Source organism: Brugia malayi (assembly GCF_000002995.4).
Source record: "Brugia malayi strain FR3 genome assembly, contig: Bm_v4_ChrX_scaffold_001, whole genome shotgun sequence".
NCBI lineage: Eukaryota > Metazoa > Nematoda > Chromadorea > Rhabditida > Onchocercidae > Brugia > Brugia malayi.
This window is the reverse complement of record NW_025062479.1, coordinates 22,509,471-22,531,520: the sequence shown is the minus strand read 5'-3', so window position 1 is coordinate 22,531,520 and position 22,050 is coordinate 22,509,471. Positions and strand designations below refer to the sequence as shown.

General features: G+C 22.4%; 1 protein-coding gene across 2 annotated transcripts; it reads left to right on the top strand.

Annotated features, from left to right (window-relative positions):
- Window positions 1-1,964: 1,964 nt before the first annotated feature.
- On the top strand, window positions 1,965-20,538 carry Bma-lrch-1 (Uncharacterized protein; the record flags this gene model as incomplete). 2 transcript variants are annotated; one of them, XM_043075789.1, is made up of 16 exons in its annotated part: window positions 1,965-2,076; window positions 3,516-3,660; window positions 4,971-5,100; window positions 5,446-5,551; window positions 7,481-7,629; window positions 8,468-8,595; window positions 8,983-9,106; window positions 9,813-10,043; window positions 12,415-12,652; window positions 12,759-13,193; window positions 13,720-13,853; window positions 14,141-14,297; window positions 14,526-14,662; window positions 15,197-15,343; window positions 15,869-15,946; window positions 20,299-20,538. In XM_043075789.1, 16 exons carry the CDS (start codon window positions 1,965-1,967, stop codon window positions 20,536-20,538), a joined length of 2,691 nt encoding a protein of 896 aa, XP_042931723.1. The 2 variants fall into 2 exon arrangements, with proteins under 2 accessions (XP_042931723.1, XP_042931724.1); XM_043075790.1 differs by lacking the exon at window positions 20,299-20,538 and adding an exon at window positions 18,290-18,400.
- Between the last annotated feature and the right edge of the window lie 1,512 nt (window positions 20,539-22,050).

Here is a 22,050-nt window from a genome sequence, read left to right as displayed (position 1 = left end):
GAAATTTCAAAATTCTTTACACAGTTTTTTTTCTTTTTTATTTTATTTTAATTTATTACATTTGAAAAATTTTTAAAAAAAAGTTCAAAATTATAATTAACTCAAGAAATTTAACCTTTTTTTTTTCGTAATAATCATTTTGAATAAATTTCGAATTAAAACAAATTGAAATGCTATAATAATGAATTTTTGCATTTTTTTTTTTTCATTTAATTATTTTATGCTACTGTTTCAATTATTTCACTCAATCAGTTATAAATACTTAATTATTTGATCAAACCAGTCACTTAATTATTTAATTTCTTCTCATTTACTAAAATTATAGAAATGTTTATAATGGATAAATTAAAAGCAAAGATATTGAGAAGCTGAATTTGTACTAAATGTATTCATGAATTGTCATACATTAATCATTAATTACTACTAATTTACATTACTACTGCCTCCTGTTCCATTTCTCTCTCCCTCCCTCCCTCCCTCTCTCTCTCTCTCTTATCTTCACCTCTTTCTTCCCTCTTTTAAATTCCGTTCTTGCCCTATTCATTTTCTCTCCGATTTTATACTGCCATTTCAATTTATTTTATAAATTTTATTATTTTCATTCCCTCAAATTTAATAATTAAGCGTTAATGATATGCTGCTTATCAATTCAGTTCAAAGTACGGAAAAATAAAATTTGTTACCGGAATTAAGAACTGATTGACAGCAGCAGTTATTCAGTAAATGTACCGAATAAGAATTTAATTCATTCATTTCCAATTTTTTTTCTCTTATTTATTCCATTCAAAAGAATGAAAACTTATATAAATATATGGTATAATTAAGATTCTATACTGCTAATTAGATTTTCATTTATTTTATTCATTTTATAAACTATCCTATCACTTTAATATTACTACCAATGCATAGAATTTTCCACCGATATCAATTACAAATAAACATAATTCCATGATTTTAATAAAATTAAATTATTGTTGCTAATTAAACTTACCCAAATTGTTACAATTAATTTTGGAATATATTCAAAGAAGTTATGTAAATTAAATGTTGAATGTTTGGAAAAATTAAATTTATCTTTCGTTTATATCAGGAAAAAATTTAAAAAGCGGTGATGACTCACCGTGCAATGGGCAGCTTTTCATTAGCTGCCTTCAAATTAGATAACAGATTGAAACTTAGAAGAAAAACGAATTGTATGACTCATCAAATTTTCAATCTCCTATCTTTTCTTTTCTTTCTGATTGCTTCAAAAAATTTCAGAAATATTTTTTTTTTTGCAGACCAATAAGAAAAGTGCTATTTTCTCGAAACATAGGTTAATTTGTGAATTAATTAGATTGATAAGTAACTAATCACTAATTAGATGAATTAACTAACTGATTAATTAATCTATCAGGGCGGTTGTTCTTTATGAATTCATTTAAATTGAATCAATTTAATATTGAAGAAAATAAGTGCGATATGTTCAATTTGTTTTCTTAAATTTCTAATACATTTTGCGCTTATAGTTAATTTAATTTTTATAGCGAAAACTCACATAAACAGCACTTTTTCTTCAGTTAATAACTCGAAACGGCATCTACGTGGCGCAAACGTCGCGGTGGTGGCGTAACGGCCACAACTGCTCCAATAATTCCACCAACTTCTATACCATCGACATCATATCAGCAGCAGGTAATTATTTTTTTATCAAATATTTTTTAGCAATAAATTTAATAAAATTTTTGGCATTTTTTTTTCTTTCTCTTGTAATAGACAAATACCTTTCAATAGAATTCATCCGTTGCGGACAATTCAAATGACCTCTAAAAATTTTTTTTTTTGGTTTTAAAAATATTCAATTAGTATTTTTTGAAATTTTTGCTAATTTTTTAAGGTCAATAATAACTAATGCAATTACTTCCAAAGAAGATTTTTTCTCCAATTTTCTTTGAATTTAGTTGCTAACTCGATCGGTGGATAAAATGTTTGAAGAAGCAGAATTAAGCGGTGTATTGTTATTAGCTGGTCGTAAATTGAAAGAATTTCCGGTACATCTTGCTATCAAATATGAAATATCTGATATTATTTCTGCTGGTATGTTAGGAACTTTGCATTAATTTTCCATTTCAATAAATTCTTAAAATTTTTGCTTCTGCATGATTAAATTTCAATGTAAAAATTAATTTTCCTCTTCACTTAAAAAATTTCGGTCATTCATTGAAATTTCTTTGCAAAATAAAATTAAGAATTTCTATTATTATTATTATTATTATTATTATTATTATTATTATTATTATTATTATTATTATTTAGATTCTAGTCTTATTAAATTATATTCACTATAATATGGTATTTTAACTAAATTTTATACCTTCTTTATTCGATTTTATGTTATACGATATTATATATATTATTAAATGCAGAAAAAAAAAAAAAAAAACAGAAAAACTTTCCGTTTTGCTTTTTCATCTTTCCATAATTTATGAAATGCTTATTCATAATAAAGGTAAAAAGAGAAATTTGTTATAAATGAATTCATATATTAATTAAAAATGAAATTTGAATAAATAACTAACTTAAATAGAATTTATTTTAAATATCTTATGTTTTTCATTTTTTGCTGTTGAAAATAAAAAGAAAAAAAATCAATTCTATAATATTTCCTTTATGTAAATTAATTTGCAGCTGCAGCTGTTTGTACTTTCCCTAAAATTTTTTTCCCTTTCTTTTTCATATTTTCTAATTATATAGGAAATGAATGAAATATGAGGGAAACAAAAAAGTAAGATTAACAGAATAAAAAATGAAAGAAACAGAAATGAAAAAAAATGCTTAAAGCAGGAAAAATAAAAAGAAAAAAGAAAAACACAAATATTTGGTTTTAATAAATGTAATAGTTTAATTTATTAATCTTACATTGAGGAAAAATATTTTAAATATATTTGAAATTATTATTTTCCTTTTTTCTTCTTTTTAATGGTACATTTTATAAACGAACACTGATTTTATCACACATCAATTTGCTTCACTTTACTAAAACAAAGTTTCATGAATTTCTTTTCAGGTTTTCGTTCTTTATTCTATGTTTCTTAGTCTTTAATCTTTGTTCATTATTCTTTAATGTTTGACCTCTGTTTTTTTTTTTTAATCTTTATTCATTAAACCTCATTCTTCGATCTTTATTCTACAATTATCCATATTCCTTAGACTTTATTTTTTTTTTAATTCAACCTTTGTTATTTATTATTATTATCATTGATGTTGTCATTTATTATCATTATAATTATTATTAATTATTAATTAGTAATTGCTATTCATTACTACCATATTATTATTAAAATTTTAATTGAATATTAATTTGGTTTAAATTAAAATAAAAAAATTAAAATTTTTAATATATTATGTGATTATTAGTTTGGTTATATCAACTTCATTTTTAGAATAATTAGAAATTTATTAGAATCTAATATCTCCGGAAAAACGTTTCTGAATTAATTTTATCGGAAACAAATGACATCGCAATTCTATTACAGATCTCAGTGATAATCGTTTCGTACATCTACCATTATGCATCTGCGAGATGTGTTCGATGGAAACGTTACGGATTCGTAATACGGGTTTACGTTCGATCCCTTCGGCTGTACAATTACTTCAATCGCTTACTTATCTCGACTTAAGGTAATCGCTTACTTATCTCAATTTAAGGTAATCGCTTACTTATCTCAATTTAAGGTAATCGCTTACTTGTCTCGACTTAAGGTAATCGCTTACTTATCTCAATTTAAGGTAATCGCTTACTTATCTCAATTTAAGGTAATCGCTTACTTATCTCGACTTAAGGTAATCGCTTACTTATCTCAATTTAAGGTAATCGCTTACTTATCTCAATTTAAGGTAATCGTTTACTTATCTCAATTTAAAGTATAAATTTTTTTTCCTATTTCATACTGGAAATGAAAAAAAAAGGTGCTAATTGCTCATTTTAATAGCTAGATATTTCTCATTTTTTATAGAAATCATAGTCAATCGTTTATTGTTGACAGTAGTCTCTCTCTCTCTCTCTCTCTCTCTCTCTCTCTCTCTCTCTTTCCTTTCATATATTCTCTTTTTTTTTTTTAAATATATTTTATGATATATATGTCCAAAAAGCTATTTTTCTCAATTGTTAAATGTTTCCGGAAAAAGAAGAATTAGCTACAGTATGGTAATTTTAGCAGCATGGCAAATTACTATTATCTGCTAACTTTTAAAATTTTTTATTTTATAAAAATTTTTACTTCCTATTATTTTCTTTATTATATTTTGAAAAAAAAAAATAAAAACCATTCAAAAATCGAGAAAAAAAAAACAAAATTTGAACAGAATAAAGGTTCGATTATTATTCAATTACTTAAATAATTTAAAAATTAAGAAGTAAAAATTTTCAAAGTATGATTGACATTTATAAATATTTTTATTTGTTATTATTTTGTTTTCCTATCACTATCACTCATCATCCTATGATTGATGCAAATGCTAAAGTTAAATTTTAGTTTATCTTTTGCTCACTTCAATCTCTCCCTTAACATTCATTTATTACAATTATTATACTAAATCAATAATCGTACACATCAAATTATTGCCAGTAGCAGTTGTTTATTTTCTATTAATAATAATAATAAATAATAATAACAGTAAACAATAATAATAACACAGTAATGATAATAGATAATGACAATAATAATTAGTAATATTGACAATAATATTATCAATTATAATGATAAATAATGATAATAATAGTAATGATTATTATTAGTAGTAGTTAATAATAGTAATACTAATAATTGTAATGATAATAAATAATAATAATAATAATTATAGTGATAGCTTTATGCCGCCGATTTGTACAGCGATAAGATTTCAGTATTTTTCGGCTTTACAAAAAAGCATAAATTTGAAATTTTATCCTTTTCTCGCAATTAAATTAATAATTCTTTGCTCATTTATAGTGGTAATCAATTGATGAACATCCCATCGGCTTTATTTTCTATGCCTCTACAAATTCTGCTATTAACGGGTAATCGATTGGAGTACATTCCACGAGAAATACGTCAACTTTCGAATTCCTTACGTGAATTGGTATGTATGGTAATTTTAATCTTTTCGAATATTTTAATTTTTGTTATGCAGCAATTTTATAGAGTAATCTTAATTTAAAATTATTTTTAAATATCATTAAACTATCAATCAATACATTATCTCTTATAATTTATTCTTTTCTTGATTAAGTAGAATAAATATGAAAATTTGAAATTGAAAAATAACAAATTTAGAAGTAAAATATTATCATTGCTTATGGTAAATGTATTATTTTTTGGATATTTATCCCAACAACAAAATTGTATAGCTGAAATTAAAAGTTTCTTTTAAATGATTGTTATTAATTCGATGCTGGCTAATTTTTTGATAAAAGAATATTTGCAGGATGCAAGTTGCAATAAATTAAAAAGTTTACCAGCTGATATCGCCTTGCTAAAATCGCTACGAGTGCTCAATGTGCGAGATAATCAACTTACTCATTTGCCTTCAGGTTTATTAAATTATTTATGAATTTCAAACTTATTTAATCATTGATTATTTTAAAAGAATGAATCCACATACATACATGCACACATACACACATACATGTAAGTATATATTTCAATGTGATATATTAGTATAAAATTATTTTTGTTATTGTTAGAATTAAAAAAAAAAAAAAAGAAAAAAGATGTGACAATACTAAAAGCAATTAAATAATTCAAATTGACTAATTTAAATGTGTTTGTAAATATGGGACAGTATAAAAAAATTTTGTGAAATAGTCAAAAATTTGATTATTTGAAACTGAAAATGATTGATACTTTAAATATATCTTAAATAAGAAATAAGAAATATTTTCCTCTGATTGAAACTATTATCTTAAATTGTTTTTGTTTACAAAATTTGAAATTAATATGCAAAAAAAAAAAATGAAATGAATATTGGATGAGATTAAATTAATCATTTTCTTATTATTTTGCTAGTTTTTTTTTTTTTTTTTTTTTTTTTTATATCTTTTCAAATCGCTAATTACTTAAATCTAATAAATCCTTTTTTTTTTTTTTTTTTTTTTTTTATTGGTAAATTTTCACAATCAACAATAAATTAATTAATAACATATCCGTTTTTTTCTTTTATCTTTATTTTAAATAGGTTTTATTTATTTAAATAATTTCGCTAACCTTAAAGACATAATTTATTTTTCATATTTCCTCTTTCAGTAACATATATTCAATTCAGTTTTAAAATATGAAATAATTGTTCCATTCCTGTTTTGCTTATTCACATTTTTTTTTTTTTAAATATAAAAATTATGAATTCAAATTTCTGTCATCATTTGTTCAATTCATTTTCTTCTATTATCAAATATTCAATTAAATATATTACATTACTTATTGACATTACTTTAGTATTGTGACATATACATAAGTAAGATAAATATTTATTACTTATTTATTTTTTTTTTTTTGCTGGTTTAACTTATAACTTTTTTTTTTTAAAAAAAAAAGGGGGCCAAGAAATTTATCTTACTAAATAATAGTGATTTAACAGCACATAAAAAAAAAAAAGAAGGCGGAAAGAGACTTTTAAGCGGAAAGTGGCTTTCTAAAATATGTCATTTAAATAGCAGACATACATTTTTGATATGCTTGAAATAACTTTGTTAAAGCTATACGAACTGAATGATAAGCCAAATATATAATTACTAACATTGAAATGGGAAGCTTCATTGTGGCGCAGGAAATTGATGTGCGCTATTGAAATGAGATAGATGCGCCTCTCCATCTGGCTTAGAAGGGAGAATGAGGTTGACTATATATATAATTTGGTTATTCCGAGATAATTTGGTGGATTATTGATTTAACCACTTGAGCACTGCACATTTTTGCATTAGCAAAGAAAAGGGAATGAATAAAATTTTAAATTAAAAAAAAAAAATTTAAATTAATAGAAGAAAAAAATTAGTTTGCAAAGAGAGAATGAGAAAAATAATCGTATAATAGTTGCAATAAATTTATGCAATTTTATAAAATTTAACCTAATTTTTGCTCTTAGTTTTTTTTTAGAAAAAGAAAAAAACATTAAAATGAGAAGGAAAATTTGTCAAAAAAGTTTTTTTTTTTTTTTTTTTGCTAAACTTATTTATCAAATTTCAATTGAAAAAATGTCATCTTTTTTTAATAATAATAACAAAAATAAAATAATTAAATCAGTTAATGAAAATTATTCCATTTAAGAAATATTAATACATTTTATTAAATTAAAATAAATGTATGAATGAAATAATTTCAAAAATTATAATTTGTCCTACTTAAAGTTAAATATTTGAAAAAAAAAAAAACAAAAGCATTAGCAAAATATTCGATGTACTAATAATTGGTTTTTTCTAATAAGTATTACTAGTTTTTTTTTTTTTTACTTTTTTTAAAAATTTCAGAAATTTCACGGTTACAATTACGAGTATTAGATATATCGCAAAATAAACTTGGTGAATTACCATTTGATTTACGGTATATGTGTACATTGGTCGATTTTCGTATCGATTTTAATCCGCTTATAGCACCACCTGCTAAACTTTGTTCAAAGGTAACTTTTTATTAAAGTAATAATTTGTGAGAAAGTAAGAATTTAGTTTGTAGCATTAAAAGAAATGAATTATTTTGAAATTTATTTTAATTATTAACTTTTTATTAAACATATCATCAAAACATTAGATCCATCTATATCCGGAAATGAAATTTAATTATTTAACATATCATCAAAACGTTGAAATCCATGTATATCCGGAAATGAAGTTTAATTATTAAACATATCATCAAAACGTTGGATCCATCTATATCCGGAAAGAAATTTATTTATTAAACATATCATCAAAACGTTGGATCCATTTATATCCGGAAATGAAATTTAATTATCAAGCATATCATCAAAACGTTGAAATCCATATATATCCGGAAATATTACTAGAATAGAATTTTAATTAAATCTTTTTAAATCTTTTAGAATTTTAATTAAATTATTGAAAGTGACTAATCAAATGCATACATACTTGCTAATCATTAATACAAATAGGATAATGTTAATTGAATTTTTAGTGATAATAATGTAGTGATATCGTGATTATCAGTAGTAATATTAATTACTATTTTAATTAGATAAAATTAAATTGAATTTATAATCGTTTAAAGCAAATACAATTACAATCATAAAAAAAAATTACGGAAATGAATGAAAGAAAGTATAAATGAAGAAAAAAAAAATTATAAATGTTTATTGATCCAATATTTTCTCTTAATTTTTCTTGTAAAATATCATTATTCTGCACATTCTTTTTTATATATTAAATTTTGAATTTGAATTAATTTTAATTTATTTCAAAAATTTTTATTAAAATAATTAATTTATATTATTGTTATTTGTTCAGGGACGTGAACATGCTTTCAAATGGTTGCGATCACACGGTGAACGATCAATTGATAATACAATGAAAACTTATAATCATTCATTTAAACGACCAACAACGATAAATGCAACATTAAGAAAAGGACAACAGTAAAATTTTTTTTTTCTTTTTTTCATTCTAAAAAAGTAATTTAAAAAAATTGAAATTTTATTTCAATTTTAAAACACTGTTATTTCAATTTTATTCCAATCTTATTATGATAATTGAGAATATATAAACAATATAATTAACCTTTTTAGTTTTTTTGTAGATATTATACTTGATTACGTATTTTATTTACAAATCAATATACTTAATTTGTAAATAAAATACGTAATCAAGTATAATATCTACAAAAAAAAAAAAAAGTAATTTATATCATTAATATAGAAATTAGTTTGTGGTACTTAGGTATTTCAGGTATTTCATTATGCATAGATGATTGTATTGATAGATTTATAAATTTAGTCAAATAAATTTACTATGCATTGTTACAGCATAGAAAATATTGGTGATGAATTGCGTTTTGAAAGACGATCACGTGCGACACGTTTTAATACCGTAGGTGGTAGTGATTCCGGTTACGCGTCAACCGTTGATGAAAATCGTTATTCTCGTGAGGTTACTTTCAATATCAATTTTTTAATTAATAAATACTATATTAAAATTTTTTGCAGTAACAAATAAAGTTCCAAAATAAATGATTACGTAAGATTTATATTTGCGAAAAGTTTTCATTGCAAATGTAATGAATGTTAAAAGTTTTTTTCAAAAATTTATCTCTTGTAAAAAATTCGAATTCTAAAAACTTTTGAAATTTTATTAAATCCATTTTTTTGATCAGAATTCTTTTGCTTCTAATTTTATTTATTCATTTATTAATTCTTGCTTATAATTTCTGCCTTTTTTAAATTCTAATTTTTTTTTTTTTTTTTACGAAACAGACATTTAAAAAAACAAATATTTTAAATTTTGCTTTTTACGCATAATTATCATTTCTTATTTGAAGTATTGCGTGCTCTTCTACGGGATTTTACGTGTAACACGTATATATTTGTAATATATTTTGTTGAATGTATATGTGAGCGAAAATTTATCATAGATATTGATAATTATCGATAGTATTTGTATAAAAGAAATGAAATATTTAAATAGTTTTAAAATTTAAATAGACTTAAAATATATTATCAAATATAATTTGCTATTTCGTTACGTATCACAAAATATTGATATCATATCTTTTACACTAACTATTCTATCATTAATTTTATTTAAATTTTTATTTTCCTGTTTTTTTTTTCTTTTTCCTCTCTTTTTTTCTTTTTAGTTTCAACCACAAGTTGGCTGTTTATTCAATATTGATGAGACTAATCACTTACATCATCATTATCACTATTATCAGCAACAACAACAACAACAACAACAACAGCAACAAAAATTAGTATCATCTAATTGGGAAGCCATTGTTGCTATGAATTCTGTAGGGTCAAAGGACAATTCAACTGTGAACACTAATGGTGACCTATTAAAAGAAGTGATGCATGCATATGCTCAAAAGGTTTATTTTTAGTTATTTTATTTAAATCTTTAAACTATCGTTTATTTTGCTTAATCTTTCTTTTTTTTTTTTTTTTTTTGCATTTCCCTTTCATCAATTACTTTCAATTTTTGTGAAATATTTAAGAAATCTAATTAAGATGATAAGAGTTAAGAGATATTTATAGCATTTTTGCTTTTTTTTAATTTCATATTACTGATATGATTAGATAAAAATAAATAAATTTATTTTAACTTGTTATCATAAAAATATTTTGAGAAACAAATGCTCAGTTAACGTTTGTCTAGTATTAAAAAAAAAAAAAAAATTTTTTTTCAAATTATTTTTGTGATTTTTTTTTTTTTTTTCATTTCTAATTTGTAAATTTTGCATTTTTTTTTTTTTTCATTTTGTAATCGTAAAGAAAAAAAAATTATTTTTTGTAAAGAAAAAATTATTTTTTTAAATTTTAGTGGATTGATTTTTCTCTTCTTTTTTCTTTCACCGAGAAATTGTGAAAATATTGCTAAACGATAATTTTTCAAACTATTTACTTCTTCATTATTTTTTCTTTCTATTCGCACAATTTTCCATTTCGCCTCATTTGCATATCACTTATCATATCATCAAAATATTAATCCTATTATCACTGATAATAATAGTAATAATGCTACTACTGCTTATCGCTGGGTGATCTTGAAAATATTATCTATCAAATGAGACTTTGAAAAAGTTAAAGATATATTTCATCATTAAATTTTTAGATATTTTACGTATTTGCAAGATTTTTGATTAAATTGATGAAAAAAAAAATAGCTATAACTGATAATTATATAAATAAATATTACTTCTAATCCAGAAAAAGAAAAAAAAATGTGAAATTTAATAATGACAATGGAAGTATTTGCATCCGGATTTAATCAAAATAAAAAACGGAATGATTGTATGCAGTAGAAATTTTTTCTTCCTCCGAAAACGGAAAAGCATTAATCGTAGTAGCAATCAATTTTTTAATCAATTCAAACACTACAAAACAGGAAAGGAAAAAAGAAATGGCTGATAGGTTAGAAATATTTTCAGCCGGATTTAGCTTATAATAATAGTAGAAATTTCTTTTCTCTTTTCAATCCGGATTTAATCAATGAAACAAGATTAATACATATTTTTAGGAATGGCATAAATGTACAAGTGAATCAAAAAAATAGTATCTTATCTGATCTGAGTATTTGTTATTATTGTTTTCTATCTATTTATTGGACCTGTAAACAGGTAAGTTTAAGAAAAAAAAAAAAAAAACAAAAAAAAAAAAAAGAAAGAAAAAATAATAAATAATTGAGCAAATGTGTGGCTTCTATCAATCAACTATTGCATTTTCCTATTAATTTCTCTTTTCTTTTTTAACCTTCTCTTTACTTTTTTATCTTTTTCAAATTTAAATTAATTTTTAAACATTTTTGAAATCTTTTCTAATAGCAAATTATAACAACAATAGCTTATCATATTTGATTAATAGTAAGGAAAAATTTTGTAGTATTATTATGGCATGTATGATAAAAGTAATGAATATTTATTTACTAATATCATTTTAAATTTATTAGAAATTTTTGATTTTTTTTTTTCTTCTTTTTATTAAAAAAAATTTTTTTGACTGAAATAAATTTTTTACAAAAATTGTCTAAATTCAATGAAAATTCCAGTTTTTTACATTTGCAAGTTTTACAATAGATCTTCTTAAAGCATGTTATCAAAACTATTTATTTATTACTTCATTTTTCTAATCTGTCATGTCAATTCCTGAAAATTAATTAATTATAAACGATGCAGAATTATTCATCATGATTAGTTTAAATACAGAATGCATGAGTTAATTATTATGTCTTCTCAGTTTTATTTTATTTTTCTTTGCCCTTTTAGTAAATAACAAAGTGCAGTAGTTTTTATTTTTATTTTTTCTATATTAATTATTGGAGGATTGGAATATAACTTTTTTATTAATTTATGAAATAGTAATACGACATTCATCATTTCAAGCTTTCTGCTGTAAAATGTTTATGTTTAGCATTGCTAAATATAATACATATATTTGAAAAGAAAATTTTTGAATCTTTAATTCAAATTTAATTTAGGAATAAAAAAAAAAGCGAGAAAAAAAAATGAATTCTTTAAAGGAATATTTTTCAATTTTCAATTATATATTTTACATTTAATATTATATTTATGATACCTGATATTACAAATATTATTATTATTATTATTATCTGTTCTTCCTTTTTCTCTCTTTTTTTCTTTCTAATTCTTTGTAACTTTCCTTTCATATGCATGTACATTTTTGCATTTAAGTTTTTAATTTTAAATTTTTTAAATGAAAACTAAAATTGAGCCTTTTTTTTAGATAGCTGCTAATAAAACTTCAACAAATTCATTTGCATCAGGCAGCTTATCAACTTATCAGCAACAACATATCACAATCAATCATGAATTATATTCCAATAATTCAATCACAACTACTTCATCTATCAATTCACATCCATCTACCGTATCGTCCACTACTCAAAGACCTCAGGCTATCGTTACACCGATGACAGCTACCGTAAGCAGCAGTGAATTTCCTGCTACTACCGTAATCCAAGGTGAGTTTTCTTCTTTCTTTTTCTTTTTCTGTTTCTAATTTTTTTTGATTTTTACATAGCATATTTAATCTATTAATTTAAGTTTTTTTTTTTTTTTATTTTTCAGAAACAATTAAGACAGATGACAGTAAAGGACAAAATAATGGAATGATGCCTGATATTAAGAATAATAATTCATTTGAAGAAAAGGAAGAGAAATTAAATAATCAACATTGCACTCAATGTTCCACAGCAAATTCTCAACGAAATACTAATACTAGTAATATAAGTATAAGTATTACTAGTACTACTACTAATGGTAGTAGTGGTAGTAATAGTAATAACTTTCACAATATTTTGGATCAACATATAACAACAATGATCGATGATTCACAATCAACAATTATCAATTCAGATTTGATAGAAACAGAAAAAATTGATACCATTAGTGCAGATGATGAAAAATTTTCATCATTTTTAACAAGTGCCAATCATTCTATTAAAACATCAACAAAAAATCAAAAATCTTTGTCACCAGTTGTCGAAGATTCAAATTCATCAGGTTTGTTTATAATTAATCTTAATATATTATTGATATTTTATTCGAATTCATTATGTTTATAATTAATGTTAACACAATATTGATTTTAGACTTTTTAACATAATAATATTATTACAATAGTGATTTCATTTTTTGGAGATAATTCGTTACTTTTTTTTGCTGAAAAATATTATGACTATGTTCTGTTTATTTATAATTTAATTATATATTATATTAGGATTAATTCATTGTACATGGGAAAAATTGTTTATAATTGATCTTAATATAATATTGATATCTATTTTCTAGATAGTTCCGTTTTTTTTTTTTTCTGTCAAAAAAATGAAGATTAATTAACTTATATAAAAATATAACGATTCAGCTCTGTAATATTTGCTTATTAACTTTAATTTTTTTTTTTCTTTTTTTTAATAATAATTATATGTAAATTGCAATTAGTATGTTTAATTAATAATTTTTTTTTCTAGAATAGCACTAAAATTTCAATAAGATGATATAAATTTTAACCGAAATTATTCCATTACAGGTGGCAGTAGCTTTTTAATCACAGATTCCGTCTCAACGGTTGCATCCATTTTATCATCAACCGGAAATGTAAACGCTTCCGAGACAACAACATGTTTTATCACACCGTCGGATGTCGTATCATCTTCCATTGCAGTATTTTTTTTTTTCCTTCTTCTTCTTCTTTCTATAAATTTAGATGAAATTTAAGGATTTTTTTTTCTTTTAAATCAAAATTTTCAAATATTAAGTTTATACTGTTTGCAAATATATTTAGTAATACAAGCAAAAATATGCCTAATAATTTTCATTAAACTTCAACTTAATGACAAAAAATTGAATAATTAAATATTAATATGTTAATAAGGATTTTTCAATGATTTCTCAAATTTTCTTTTTTTTCAGCTTTTTTTACCTTTTAAATTGTTAATTTTAAATTTTAGACTTCATCAGCTAAAGTTGAACATAGCTTATCCTCAAGCAGACCTACTGCATCAATCTCACGTTCATCAACAACAAATCAACAATTATCTAATCGAACTATCACTGATAAACGTCATTCTGTTTCTACTCGTCCAGCTAATTCACGTTCAAATGATAGTATGTTATCACTGATAAATTAGTTTTACACTTAATGCATATATTTGCATTAAAAATTTTGTAAAAATCACTTGTAAAAAAAAAAAAAAAAATTCTGCATTTTTTAAACTTTTTAAATTTCACTATGGCATTTATGATGGTTGTTGCCTGAAAACAATAAATTTTAAATTTTAAAATATCGATGTTTAGTTTCATTTAAAACTTAAATTTTCAGTTTTTATTTTTCAGAATTAAAATTAGCTACAAATAATTCAACCAGAACATCACGTACCAGATCACATCGTTCACCGATTAGTCATGCAACAACAATAAGTGGTACTAGTTCCAATGTAATTACTAGTAATGTTGTGGAAAATATGCGTAAAGTAAGTTTATTTGACAAGCAATTTTTTTTTCTTTAATTTAAAATTATCGATTGATTAATGGAAATTCATTCTTTCCGAGTAATTAATGAAAAGATATGCATTAAAGTGAATGTTTGAGTAGAGTAATTGAATGAAATTAATCATATAACTTTTAATTTTCATTGTGAAATTCAAAAAAAAAAAAAAAATCTCAAAATAATCCAACAAAAAACTATCAATTTTTAATTTCAAATTAAATTTGAATAATCTTATCACAGAGTGTCATTTTTTTCTCATTGCAGTACTGTCGCATATTGTTATTTTATTTTTTTTTTCCCAGTTCATCAGTTACAATTTAATAAATTTTTAAACTGCAATTATGCGTAATTTTCTTTCAAAAATTTTATAAAGTCATACAAATTTACTTTTTCTTTACAATTTTTTTTTCGTAAATTTATATTTTTTACAGAATTTTACAAATTCGTTTTTTATAAATATTTTTTTGTGAATTTACATTTTTTTCAAAAATTTTGTTAATATATATTTTCTTCTTAGGTTCTTGAAAGTCGTTTGAATACAACATTGCCATCAGGTCGATCACAGTTATCTGCGTCACTTGCTGATGGTGTTAAATTATGTAATTTCGCCAATCGAATACGTTTACGTGCCGTACATAGTTTGTTTACGCCAGTTTCTGATGACGTAAATAATTTTTAGTTCATTTTTTTTTAATTTAAATTTACCTTTATAATTCTTACCATTAAGCTATATGTCAGTAGCGTTTATGGCTTTGTCTTTTTGAATTTATTTAACTTTCTCAACGAAATTTTGATAAATTATTTTTGTCGAATTATTCAAATCATTTTGACTCGTTTGGCTGCTATGATTTATGGAATTACAAAATAAATTTACTCAAATTCTGGTACACAATTTATTAACGTTTATTACTGATTAGATTAATAAATAAGCTTTAACTTTAACTTTTTACTCATTTCTGATTTCCAAAGAGTTACTCGTTTTTTTTTCGATCATTTAATATTCTGATTTGATTCATTAAGATCATTAAAATATCGGTAAATTTTGGGATCAAAACGATCAAAAAGATTTTAATTTTTTGTATATTTGAAATTTTCTTATTAAATATCATCAATGTTTAACTTTCTGATATTCCATGAAGTGGAAAATTTAGGAAAAACGATGAATTAATTTTTTTTTTTCTTTTTATAGTTACCATTGTCACCGCCAAAATGTCGACGTAACGTTGATAGTTTCTTGGCAGCATGTCGACGAATCGGCGTTCCTGAGGTAAATTCTTAAAAATTTAAAATTGAAATGTTTACATCAACACATATAGTCAAATATAACTGTGAAAAATGTATAAGTAATGCAATATCGAATAACATACATATATATATATATAAGTGAGATAATTCCTGTAATTAATTTATATTTAATTAAGAAACTTTTTAAATGTAAATTCTATCAGAAAAATTTAAATTCTATCAGTGAAATTAATCATCTAATATTGAAATTTATATAACTTAAATTTTAATTGCGCAAAAAATCATTTCGGTATTTTATGTTGCATTATTGTCATTTCATTATTGTTTCATTACCTTTGTTTTTGTCATTGTTGCTATTATCGTTGTCGTTGTCATTGTTGTTGTCGTTGTTGTCACTGTGGTTGTCGTTGTTATTGTTATTGTTACTGTTATTGTTGTGATTGTTGTTGCGATTTTGTTTTCTTTTTCTGAATGAGTATACGGTATAGTACATTTTATTAATGAATTTTTCCTGTGGAAATAATTTTTTCGGAAAATTCAAGTAAGTTTTATATTTTTTCTTCTCGGTAATTTAAAATTATAACAAATTTTCAAAGTTTTTTTATTTTACTATTTCAAATTTTTATTTTTTATTTAAAGTTTTTTATTCTTTTTACTAAAATTAGAAGTTTCAAATGAAAATAACTATTTAAATTTGATTTTTACAATTTAAAAAATGTAACTGATTAATGATACATTTTAAGCAAAGAAAGGAAAAGTTTTTTAAAAATGAACCTTTATTTTTTTTTTCTTGTTCTTCTTTTTGTATCGTTTGTTTAGATAATAAATAATAATAAAGTCTTTGAGGTTTTAGTTCATTAATTAATTCATCCAATGATTGACGATTAATTAATAAAAATATTTTAAGATGAGAAAATAATTTAACTTCTGAAAATCATTTGTTTATCGTTCAGTTTAGCAATAATTTAAAATTTATGAAAAATTTTTTGCTATAATTTTACAACATTTAATCATTCTTTTGCTATAATCGATTAAATTAATCAATTAAAAATTTAATTGAAATTAGTAATATCTGTTAGTTTTTTCGTCTTTTCTTCATCACTTTAGTATAAATGTAATTTTTACCTGTTAAATCGACAAAAAAAAGAAACTTATCTGATCATAAAAGGTCATCAAGGTCATTCAGTAGGTCATAGAAAGAAGAAATAAATCATACAATGCATACTGATAAATGAGTACTTGACATTTTTGTCACTTTATTGTCACCTTATGACCCTAATTTCTTTATTACAAAATGCTAAATGATTGTAGAACGAGAAAGAATAGTTATTGAAAAAGAAAAAAAAATTGAAATAAATTTAATTATTTTCCTCTTTCTATTTAATTATATCTTTTTTATTATAATAATAATAATAATAATAATAATTTCTTAATATTCGTTCAAATTAAGAACACTGCAAGCTATCAAATGTTATTTTGAATTGAAAAAAAAAAAAAAGTTTTATTATAAATTTTGCATTATTTTATAAATCTCTAAATTTTTTAATTTTTTATGACTTTATACGTTTTTTTTTTTATAAGTGAATTAATTAGTATGTTTAAGTTTGCAACTATGACGGAAATGTATAATGCATGTAGCATGCAATGGTCTGCAATACATTTGCATTTAAGTAAGTTGCGTGAAGTTTAGTCACGTAAAATCTACTTACTTTTTTTTTTTTTAAATGCACTTGAGGGTGAAAAAGATTTGCAAATATTAATTGCACAAATTAATTGCATATTCCTTTGTTTTCAAAACTTTTTTTTCACTTAAAATAAAAATTGTCAGCTTTTTTATTTGTAAAATGATAATAATCACTTAATAATCACATAATGTAAAATGATAATAATCATTATGTTAAATGATAAGATTCATTATGTGAAATGATAAGAATTATTATGTAAAAGGATAATAATAATTATGTAAAATGATAATAATCATCGTGTAAAATGATAATAATCATTATGTAAAATGATAATAATAATTATGTAAAATGATAATAACCATTATGTAAAATGATAATAATCACTTATCAGATGCAATTTCCAATTTTCAGGAATTTTTTTTTATCATATCTATCTTAACAAAAAATAAATAAATCAATCAATCAATAGCGTTTGCAGTGTTGTTAAATTTGCATGTATATGTGTTTCTTACATGAAATTTAATTTTGCATGCATGCATGCATGCATGTATGCATGTTATGAATTAATTATTGATAATTACTTATTGTGCAAAATATGGCTGTGATAGAAAAAAAAAAAGATTTTTTTTTTCTGGAAGCAAAAATATATTTGCAATATTTGGTAGCTAAAAAGTTTTCAGGTTTTATTTGAAGGACGACTACAATTTGAATTTAACGATAGAATGTTGGCCAATGCAATGCTAACAGTCTTCGTCGCATATTTATGTTTCGCACTGATTTATAAATTTTGATATCAGAATTTTTTTTTTCATTCGTTGATCGAATGATTGATTTATTCACTGATTGATCGATTGATTGATTAATTGATCGATCGATCGATCGATGAAAAAAAGTGATTTTTATGTGTTATGTAATGCATGCATTTTCATTCTTACTTACCATTTTTATTATACAATAATTATATGTTTAAATACTATTTAATTTACTTATTGTATTGCTATTTTTAAATGAAATTTATTTTATCCAGGTGATTATTACCTGTAATATCGCTAATGAATTGTTTGCTAACAATATACAATTTCAAATGAAAGTTTTTAAAACTTTTTCTAAATTCCTGCAACACTTTTTTTTTTGATAAATTTAGGAATTAAATTTAAAATTCAAATCTAACACTAATTTATCGTAACATTTTAATTAAGTCACAAAAACATGGATTAATCATATCAATTTTTGTAATAATTGTAACATATATTTTGCATTTTTTTAATCTAATATAATCATTTGAAATAAATTGTAACCTTATTTTACTCTAATTATTCAAGTTAAAAAGTATTTATGTAAAGCCTTTGACAAAAAATATTTAATATTTAAAATTTCTTTTTTTTGATAATTTATATAGTAAAGAATAAAAGGCAGAAAAAAGAATGAAATGAGTAACTTAAATAAATAATTTTCTTTTATTTTTAAATTTCAATTTTTTGAAATGATTATAAAAAAGTAATTAAATTAGTGGTGCAACAAAATAATAATCATTCATTTTCATTCCTATTTTTAATTGAAAAATATTAATTAGTAACTACAATGTATATTTGTTCTTGTTCAATTGTTAGCAACAATTTCTTTCCGTTTTCTTTCTTTCGTTTTTTTTTTAATTTCTTATTTATAAATTTTATAATTTGAAATTAAATAAAGGATTATAATATTATATATTTATTGCTTTTACATCAAAAAATACATGCTTTCATCATTTTATTTACAGTGGAATTAGCATAAATAATTTATAAATAATAATTAATTGCTTAATTTAATTTTTTTTTTTTCAATGTATAATAACTGTAATTTTAGTAGTATATTTCATTGAAATTTAAAAAATTTTGTTTTTCTTTTTTGAAATTCAATGTGATAAATACATTCCTTTCTTCTTTTTCTCCCTCTCTCTCTCTCTCTCTCTTTTCATTCTTTTTTTTTTTTAATTTTTTATTTTGCTTATTTAAAAGAAAAGACATTTCCAATTTTTTCATAAACAAAAAAAAATTTTGTGATTATTTCAATCGATAATTTTATTAAATTATTTTATGAATAATTAGGAAAAAAAAGAGACAATTTCAAATTTTTTTTTTCCTTATCAGTGTACATTCTCATTTTATGTAACTAATGTTTGACTTTTAACCTTTGATGAAATATTCTCTTCTACATTTTATAATATTATCTGTTATTTTGTTTTCCTTCAAATTAAATTTTAACTTAATTACTTTTATTGCTAATACTTATTTTCTTCTTATTATTATTATTTACTTTTCTACTTATTTATTTATTTATTATTATTATTGTCGTTGTTGTTGTTGTTACCACCTACTACTTGTTATTACTTATTACTTATAAAATGCCCCCCCCCCCTCCCCCCACCCCTAAAATAACTCAATTATCAGATTTGTGTTATTTCGATTTATAAATTATGACAGATTTGAAATGAAACTCAATGAAACAATACGAAATATTTCGTTGTCAATCAATTTTTTTTTTTTTTTTTTGTTACATTTTGCATTTGAGAAATTTGCTAATAAATTTTTAATTTCATTACATTCTAATGCATTCATTCAAATTAATCTGAATTTAATATGAACCCTTTTTTTTTTTTTTTTTTTTTTTTTTTTGGAATTTTTAAAATAAATTAAAAAATAATTTTCAGAATTCAATATGCTCTTCTGCCGATATTTTGGAACGACGAAATCTTCCATTGTTAGCGAAGACTGTCTTAGCACTCAATAAATTTAGCTCATCAAATGCTAATGTACGAACAACAACAACAGCTAGTAAAACTAATACAATAACAACAACAACAACAACAGCTACTAGAACTAATACAAACAGCAGCAACAACAACAACAACAACAGCAGCAACGCACATTCGACTTCATATTCAGACTAATGTTTGAATTTTTCTGGTAGAACATTTAACAAATTTAGTTTAATATTGCTAGGAAATAAGAAATTGTTTATTATTTTGGATGATATTTGTTTGTTTGTTTGTTTTCAAATTCGTTGAATTTGGTAATCATTAAAATTGTTTACTTAATTATGTATGATACTATTAATTGAGATATAGAAATTTCATTATTTTTATAAGTTTTCCTACCTTTTTTTAACAAGATTTTATTAAAAAATAAAGATTTCAGGGCGAATATAATGATTTTGAGTAATTTATTTTTGAGTTACATTTGAAGTAAATCCATTTGAAATTTGAATTTCAAAAAAAAAAAAAAAAATTTGAAATATTACGAACAACTAGAATACTATTTCGTATTAAATGGCTTATGAGATACTTAAATATTAATTAAAATCATTTACCAATATTAGATTCATTAAAATTTATCCTTTTTAGAATAAAATTATTCGTTGCAATTTAGTTTTCATTTTCACTTTTCGATTTTTTAAATTAAAAGTGTTTATAAACATTTTAACTCATCAAAATATTCTTTCCCTATTTTTATTAGTTTCAATTATTGCTAAAATCTGAGAAATGATTTTTGCGTTATACACGTACGTACACGTTGCGTTATATACACGTTGTATTTAATATGCCTTATGTGATTAATGTGCTCATTTCAATAATTTCTTTGTTATTTATTTATTTATTTTCTTTCTCTTTTTTGAATAAATCAAATTTCATTTTGTTATTAAATAAGTTATTATTAAATTTTATTATATTTATTATTATTAATGAAATTATTCTGCATAAAATGATTATTTAATTACATTTAGTAATTAATTATCGGTTGCTACTGAAGCTTTTACTTTTTTTTTTCTACTTAAATAAAATAGAAAATGCAAAAGTGCATTGTATTAACTTACGTATTAACTTACGTGACGCTTGCGTTACACGTTGTCTACGTATTTAATATATTTTATATGAATAACATGCCATATTGATGTAAGAATATTTAATAAATATTCATGATGTAAGATTGTTTACATCAAATATTTATTTATTTACTTTTTATGTTCTAATTTTATTGTATCAGTGCTTTCTTCTTTTTTTTGCTAATCAAACGATGCAATAATTTTTGGAATTTATTCTATTATCATTTCATAATAACAAATAAACATTTTGTTTGAAAGATTAAAGCAGAAGAAAAATTGTGAAAATTATATTTTTTTAGATGGAAGAATGAAATAAATCAGAAAAACAAGCATTTTATGCTTTTTTAAAAAGAACAAAATAAGTAAAGAAAGACTTAAACAAGTCCTTCTATCGCTAATTTAATCATATTTAAGCAGTAAATTAATTAAAAATTTTTTTTTCTTAGCTTTTGTTACTACTAATCAATTATTTTTGTGCAAAAAAAAAAAAATCAATTAGATCGTAAAAATATAATAATTAATAATAGTATCAATAATAATAATTGATGACAGATAATTTAAAATACAATAAATTTTTGTC